The sequence below is a fragment of the Phoenix dactylifera genome, chromosome 13 (genome assembly GCF_009389715.1).
Source record: "Phoenix dactylifera cultivar Barhee BC4 chromosome 13, palm_55x_up_171113_PBpolish2nd_filt_p, whole genome shotgun sequence".
Taxonomy (NCBI): domain Eukaryota; kingdom Viridiplantae; phylum Streptophyta; class Magnoliopsida; order Arecales; family Arecaceae; genus Phoenix; species Phoenix dactylifera.
In genome coordinates this window covers 6,807,437-6,815,640 of record NC_052404.1, presented here as the reverse complement: position 1 = coordinate 6,815,640, position 8,204 = coordinate 6,807,437, and the positions used below count along the sequence as shown (strand labels likewise).

The 8,204-nt window shown below is 40.0% G+C and overlaps 2 protein-coding genes across 2 annotated transcripts; one reads left to right on the top strand and one right to left on the bottom strand.

Moving 5' to 3' along the window:
* Window positions 1-611: 611 nt before the first annotated feature.
* On the bottom strand, window positions 612-1,838 carry LOC103707265 (ethylene-responsive transcription factor ERF071-like). The gene is made up of 2 exons (XM_008791685.4): window positions 1,573-1,838; window positions 612-1,452 (listed from the first exon to the last, which is right to left on the bottom strand). Exons 1-2 carry the CDS (start codon window positions 1,706-1,708, stop codon window positions 956-958), a joined length of 633 nt encoding a protein of 210 aa, XP_008789907.1. The 5' UTR covers window positions 1,709-1,838; the 3' UTR covers window positions 612-955.
* Window positions 1,839-5,373: 3,535 nt separating this feature from the next.
* LOC113462730 lies at window positions 5,374-7,275 on the top strand. Its single transcript, XM_039133158.1, has 4 exons — window positions 5,374-5,605; window positions 5,703-5,897; window positions 6,216-6,679; window positions 7,270-7,275. The coding sequence occupies exons 1-4, from the start codon at window positions 5,374-5,376 to the stop codon at window positions 7,273-7,275; spliced, it is 897 nt and encodes a 298-aa protein (XP_038989086.1).
* The last annotated feature ends 929 nt before the right edge of the window (window positions 7,276-8,204 follow it).

Below are 8,204 nucleotides of genomic sequence, written 5' to 3'. Positions count from 1 at the left end.
TATTTAAAAGGTTAAAGAGAAATCTGTGACCGGTGCTCAAAGATATGGAGCGGTGATAATGTTCTATATTACGTATCGGATTTGAGCATATGTTTCAAAATATTTTTTGTAATCTTAATTTGGTTTTGATGCTAGTATCCACCTTTACTCAGGAATACACTCGTATAGCTGCTATTAAAGATTCTTTGATAACAGGAAAAAAAAAACTAAGGATTTTTTTCTGCAGATTCTACATCTCTTTTATTTTTCTTAGGAGATAGCATTTTTCTATTTTCTCAAAATTAACTTTGATAGTAATATTTTGAATAAAAATAAGTTTGATATCGCTGCGTACGATGGCATTGCTTTTGTTATTAAAAAATATAAATGGTGGGCAAATTGGTAATAGAAAGCATTTGTTTGAGACGATAGTACTAATGGTTGAATTATATACTATTTGAAAAGGATTGAAGATTACAACTTCCTACGTTATCAACAGCAAGACTAGCTCCCATCAAATATTATGCAATTGCTAGAGAGGGGCTGTTCTTTTACTGTCTTATGAAGTTATACACATCTACAAAAACTTAAATAGTGTTCCTGATTAGATGATAATATATACAGCTAACCATACAAAAATAATTTAATTTTATAAACTGCCACGTTCAAACTTTTTTCAGATTTTTTTTTTTGCAGTTTTTATTCTCCGATCTACATGAATTTAATAAATCTGATTTTATCAAAAAAAAAGAGAGAGCAGGTGTACGCTTAACGAGAAAAAGGATGCCTAGCAGGTGCACCGACGTACATGTCAATTTCAGTGCACAGACACGTGCGAAAATCGCCATGTGAAATCTGAGCCGTCTATCGAAAATATTTACATCGGTGCTATTATTTCTATTTTCTGAGTTCAAGCTTAATAAAGTAAAACAAAGGAGCGTAAATCGCCATGTGAAATCTGAGCCGTCCATCGCGATCACTGGGTGCAGCGGACGTCATCCCACAGCCCGAGATCGTACGCCCCACCGCCCTCCACCGCCTCGTCCTCCTGCCCCAAGAAAGTCTCCAGGTTCGACATCCGCTCCCTCAACGCCTCATCCAACGGCGAAGAACTAGCGACTGAACACGAGGAGGAAGACGACGTAGCGGACATCTCCACCGTCGCCGCCGCCGTCGCTCGGCGATGCTTCTTCGCCTCCGGGGGCTTCGGAGCCTCGACGGAGTCCGGGAAGTTGAGCTTGGCCTTACTTCCCCGGATCTCGAGCGCGGCGACGTCGTACGCCCGCGCCGCCTCCTCCGGGGTGCTGTAGGTCCCGAGCCACACCCTCATCCCCTTCCTCGGGTCGCGGATCTCCGCCGCCCACTTCCCCCACGGCCGCCGCCGGATCCCTCTATAAACGTTCTTCCGCCCCTTCCCCCCGCTCGTCTCCTCAACTCCCGACGACGACCTCTTCGTCTTCTCGATCGACCCTCCTGCACGAAAAAAAATCGCGTCTCTAAGCAGCAAACAAAACAAAAAGAAAGAGAAGGTTTTTTTTTAAAAAAAAAAAAATCATCAGAGAAACCCTAGAGTTCATCGTTGGGGCTTCTTACCTTGGGGGACGAGGGGTTTGGAGTCCATGGAGTCGAAGATGGCGTCGAACTCCGCCGCGCAGAGCTCCGGCAGTGGCGGGAGATTCTGGCCGCCCGTGGATTCCACGAAGTCGGAGATGATCGCTCCTCCACACATCCCCTCCGGCCGCCTCTCCCACCCGCTATCCTCCGATAAAAAAAAAAATTAGGAACAACTCACACAAAAAGGCAACACCAAAAGCTCAATGCGTCGGACCCTCGCTCGCTCGCTCTCGCTCTTCGGACCCTCCCCCTGCCCTCCCTATTTATATCGCGTCAATCCTCGTTTTATTTTTATTTTTTTGAATTATAACAATTCCGGGAAAGCGACACAGTCACACAGCCGGGTACGGGCGTGTGGCGCCCACGTGCCGCGTGCTGACTCGTCGTGCAGCTGGGCTGGAATCGCGAGGACTCGCGAGTTCGGAGCGGCCTCTGGAATCGGTGCAATTAGTGGATGGATTTATTTAGCTTAATGGGGGATTAGGGACATGCTCATGTGTGCCCCCGTGATCTCCGCTGGCCTGGGAGCAAGAATGATGGACGGTGGCCGGTGGGTTTTCTTAGCCATCGGGGGATGAGGGCTAGCCACTGATGGACCGCAGGCTATGGTCTGCATAGAAACATGGAGATCTTATCAGTTGTTCAAGTGCCGCTCTCGTCAGTAAAAAAAAATATATATTAATCGTCACTGTTAATATGACTGGTAAAGAGAATCGGCAGGACAATAGATTAGGTTATGGTACAAGTTAGACAGGGTGCAGAAGTCGGTGTTGAATAGTTGAAAGTTTTTTTGACCAAAAAAATAGTTGAAAGTTGGACGCTTGGTCGCGTGCTCTTATGATGCCATGGAGTACTTACACTGTACGCAAATCCATCACGCTGATGACAAGCTGGTGTCTGGCTAACATCAGATTCTAGTGTGATGATACCGCTGCTCCTCCGGGCTACTTTCTGCAGTTAATATACATACATGCATTCACATCTCATGTTAGAATTTGCTATTATTTTTATTTTTATTTTATCTTTTCGAGAACAGAGGGAGACCATCTAAAAGGTCCCGCCTGTTATGTAAGTACAAAGGGTGTGCCCTCTGCACCGGCGAGATGACATGAAAACACTGGTAACGCTTTTCAGGACTCTGGCCCAGGATCTTTTGTTCAGGCATGCCCTCTGAGCTAGTGCTCGAGTTATCATCATAGAACCATGTTTGGCACTCGATAAATCTTAGAAGGCTGAGGTTCCATCAAGGAGAGAGCTTATTTGCGGAAAAACTCAAACAACATTTTATTTTTCATAGTTATGATCATGCCAATCGGGCATCGAAATCACGGGATATGCTCATCGAAATCACGGGACAGTGACACTTCGAAAATGAAATGCAGGATACACGCACATAGCCGATGTTGCAATCGCAGGTCCGTAGCTGCTGGCCCATTTGCAAGGTGGAGATGGCGACACAGATTCTTTTAAGTTGTCCAGAAACAGACTACCGATCTTGTCGGGTCATAACATTGAACAACTCGTCTGAGGATCTAACATCCTACCTGTAGCAAGTGGACCTGCACAAGAGCCTATGCTAATTGGAGGAGATGGATTTCTGGATGACGATATGGCTTGCTGGAGCTGCATTAAACTATAAATATCGATCCGTACCGTCCCTGGGGGAGCTGCATCTCCTAGCGATCGCTTTTCACTTAGGCCCCATGATGCTTATCACCCTACAGATACAGCATCCAAATTCGTGTATTAATCACTGCTTACCATGTACGAGCAAACAAGTCCAAGCTCTAAATACAGTTTTGGCAGCCAAACTTTGAGGGTTGAGGCCCTCATAAGACAATCACACAATTTACCTCATTTCCATCTCTAGAGATATCATAATTCTTTTTTAGGTTTTTTGCATAGATACCCTTCTAAATATCAGATTTTGCATGAATACCCTTTGAAAATTGGTATTTGCATGTATACCCTCGTAAAACTTTGCTATTGTACAAATATCACTAATATAACGGTTGTTCTAGCGGTATTAAAAAAATCATATTTTTATTAATTAAAAATAAAATAAAAATATGAAATGACGTTATTATCCTTGCTTCCCTCTTCCCCCCACGCCCACCTCCCCCCCCCCCCCCCAACGCTCGTCTTCCCCACCCTCCGCGCCTGGCTTCCCCCACCACCAACACCCCCCCCCCAACGCCCGTCTTCCCAACCCCCGCGCCCGGCTTCCCCCACCACCAACCCCCCTACGCCCGTCTTCCGCACTCGTCGCGCCCGTCTTCCACATCACCCCCTCTCTGGTTCGAAATCTATCCTCTTCAAAGACACGATCCATCTTTCAAATCTTCAAAAACTTTCTAATCTGTTGATCATAAAAAAGGTATTTCAATATCATCTTACTTTTTCTTCTCTTTCATTGATTTATACTATTTTTTCTATTAATCTGAATAAAAAAAAATCTTTACAAGTGTTAGAAGAACAATAATGATTGTTGTAGCTAATTTTATTTCATTCCTATTTTTCGCTATGAACCATATTAAAACTCTATTTTTTGGTTTCTAACCCCATACCATATACTTTATTTGAGGATAAGAAAGACGAAATATCACCCATTTTTGATTGATTGATGAAACATAGTATGGTTATATATTTTTCTTTCTTTTTTATTATTTTGTTAGGATAGGTTTGGTTGATAAACACTCTCTCTTACAATTTATATCGTGCATATTTATTTATTCAATGTACAGGGTCTTAAATGGAGCAGCAACTATTCAAATTGAAGGTAAAATTTGGAGGATATTTTAAGAAGGTTAAGAATTCTGCAAGACTTAAGTACTACTTTGGAAGACAAAAGAGCTGGTTAGTTGATGTTGACTGTTATTGCTACAAAGACCTATATGATAATATAGCGCATACCTTCAATTTGAAGCTTGAAGAGACTATAAAGATTTGGTCTGTGATTAGATATTTAATACCTAAGTCTTACATGATATTAGACACAGATCAAAAATTGATGAGTTTGTTTGAAGAGTACAAGGATTTAAAAGAGTGCTTCATATTTGTCACAAAAGAGGCCAATATTATACAACTTTCTCAATCAACACTAGGCAGCCAAGATCAAATTGAAACATGTAGAAGCACTGCAACTGCAATAGAAGAGATTCGAGAGGATGAAGTAAGAGAAAACTAAAGGTACAATGAAAATGAACATCTAGCTACAGTAGGCATTAATACTTTAGCTACTACTATTGAAAATAATGACTTTGTTGAAGTAAATGATGAAACTTTATTTCAAGAAGAGCTAGAAACAGATACTGAAATTTATGGTTCTAAAAGTAGCTATCACAGTATTTATAATAGCGATTCTGATGATGATGATGAAAATGTCATAGAAAATGTCATAGAGTACGAGGGAGAGACATATGAGATGGACATTGAGAATTCTAACATGGCCGTAGGGACAAAATATACAAGTCGAGAATAATTTAAGGTGGCACTGAGTCAGCATGCTATATTGAATAAATTTGCCGTAAGAGTTCTTAAAAGTGAGCCTGGTAGAATGACAGTGAGTTGCAAAGATGAAGCTTATAATTGGAGACTTCATGCTTCACTATTATGGGATGGTCATACATTTCAGGTATTATGATTGAAATATGTTAGCTTTTAATTACAGTGCTTATGAAAAATATTGCATGTAATAATATATTTTTATATTTATATGTGCAGGTTTAAAAATTGAAGGAACCTCATACGTGCTCATCTATAAACAAATATGGTAATAAAATGGCCACACAATTTTGGATATGTGATAGGATTATTGGTTGGCTACGAAAAGAGGGTGACCAGTCGCCTATTGAGTTAAGAAGGAGATTGTTGCAATTCCATCATCTTGAGCTTCTATACCACAGAGTTTGGAGAGGAAAGGAGCTTGCCATGTCCATGATTCATGGTAATTGGGCAGATTCTTTTGAGAGAATGGAGGATTTCAAGGAGGAGCTTTTGAGAAGAAACCCAGGTAGTGTAGTAAACCTAAAGTTAAATGTGGTTGGTGACAAGCATTACTTCCACTCGCTTCTTTATTCGTCTGCGAGCTTGCAGTATGGGCTTTTTAGCTGGTTGTAGGCCTTTCATAGGCCTAGATGGTTGCCACTTAAAGCGAAAGTTCAGGGGTGTGATGATGGCTGCTACATCACTTGATGGAAATAATGGTTTGTTTCCAGTTGCTTTTGGTATTGCAGAATCTGAAAATAGTGATAGCTGGATTTGGTTTTTGGAGGCACTTAAAGAATCAATTCAAACTCCAGAAGGTTTAGTACTTGTATCAGATCGACAAAAGGGACTCGAAGAAGAAGTGCAATATATATACCCTCAAGCAGAACATAGAAAATGCGTGAGACACTTGTACAAAAACTTTCAAACAAAATTTTCAGGAGACTGTCTTAAAATTAAGGTATAGGGAGCTGCAAGGGCATACACAAAAGTCCAACATGACGATATCATCAATCAAATTAAGGAGGCTAGCTTGGAGGCATTCAAGTATCTTAATACTGAAAATATTGGCTTATGGAGTAGATCTTAGTTTGGCATCACAGCTAAGTGCTCCTATATAACAAACAACCTTTCAGAGTCATTCAATGCTTGGATATCTGAAGCTAGACATAGGCCAGTTCTTGATTTATTAGATGTCGTAAGACAAAAAATTATGATGAAAATGGAAGCAAGAAGGAGAATGGCTGCCCGCTGGAAAGGAAATTTAGTTCCTGTGGTAATAAAGTATGTAAGAGACATCAGTCTTAAGCTAGGTGATTATAATGTTTATAGAACTAGTGATTACAGAGCAGAAGTAATTGAGACTAATGGAAGACATGAAGTAATTCTAAATGAACAAAGGTGCTCTTGTCGTCTGTGGGAGGTATCGGGCATTCCTTGTGTGCATGCTGTAGCTTTTATTTGTAGTATGAGAGGTGCAAATTTAGAAAATTTTGTCTCGGAGTACTTCACTATTGCCAAGTATAAGACTGTCTATGCATTAGAAATTGGACCATTGCCTGACAAGGCTCAATGGATAAAAGTTGATCTTGGATACAAGGTATTGCCTCGTAAGCTCAGTCTAAGACCTCCAGGAAGGCCTAAAAAGAAGAGAATTAGGGGTATATATGAGAATACATCGAAGAAGATGCACAAATGTAAACGTTGCGGTGAGCTTGGGCATCATGCAAATACCTGCAAAAATCCAGTAGTGGAGGAATCTCAAGCTTCAATGTCCTCTTCTTCTGCACCGAAGAAGCTTAGGAGGTAACATATAGCACTACTTTAACTTAATGATGTTTGTGTTTTATCACTTGGTTATTATTGAAATATTGCAGGCCTAAGGGAAATGGTTCAAGAGGAAGAGTGTCATTTTCAGAAGGCACACATGCAGTGTTCGTAGCACCAAGAGGCAAAAAAATAAAGGACGACCCCGCAAGCAAGCTAAGAGAATGGAAACTTTAGTTAGAGAAGATAATGCCTACCTACAATCTTGATTGGTACATGTTGGATATACCTATACTAACTTTTGCACCTTATTTACTTTCAAGTTATTTGGATCGCTTTTAGCATTATTACTAAATATAATTTATTAGTTGATATAGAGTTAATTCTCATACTTATTCTTTTTCATTTTTTTGCTAATTGCAGATTTGATCGCATGTTTTCCTGGAGCAGTGAAGATTATGTTGGATATAGATTTTTTTTTCTCTAGTACAAGTAGGTTGGTAGAATTAATGCTATTATTTCTACTCCTACTTATTCATCTTGGTTGGTGTTTAATGGCTGGAATTATTAAACCGAAATGCAAATCTTTATACAAGAATACATCTCTTGTTTACTACAACTATGGTGACACTGTTTTGTTTTTGTTTTTGTTTTTTTTTCCTCACTCTCTCTCTCTCTCCCTCTCTAGGAGTTATCGTAGCTAGGAGCACTTAAGATTGCACTGGTGGGACTTTTACCCTTAGGATGTGTACCATTAAAAAGAACCCTAGCTAGCAGGAGAATTGCAGAACTCCCTTAATCAGGCACCATTATTGTTCAATTCCAAGTTAATGACAAAGATTAAAAGCTGGCTTAATCAAGAACTACAAAGCACAAATATCATAATTATGAGGTGCTGGGTGACCCATGACTTGAAAGACTTGCAATTGAAAGACTTGCAATTGCCCTTCAGTCAGAACAGATGACCCATGACTTACCAAGCCAAATGTCATACCACACTATTTTTTATCTATATGACTGATTGGACGAGCACGAAAGGAGGAAAAGCAAGGATAATAATATCATTTCATATTTTTATTTTATTAATATCCGTTATATTAGGAATATTTGTACAATAACAAAGTTTTACGAGAGTATACATGCAAATACCAATTTTTAAAAGGTATTCATGCAAAATCTGATATTTAGAAGGGTATCTATGCAAAAAAATCCTTCTTTTTTTAATTAATTAGAACTTTGAAGATGTTTCAACAAATAGAACCTTAAATAAGCAACACAACAAGGACTCAAACAAGAACCAAATCTCACATGCGCTTAAATGTAGATATAAACGGGCTCCAGTCCATCGATTGCCAGAA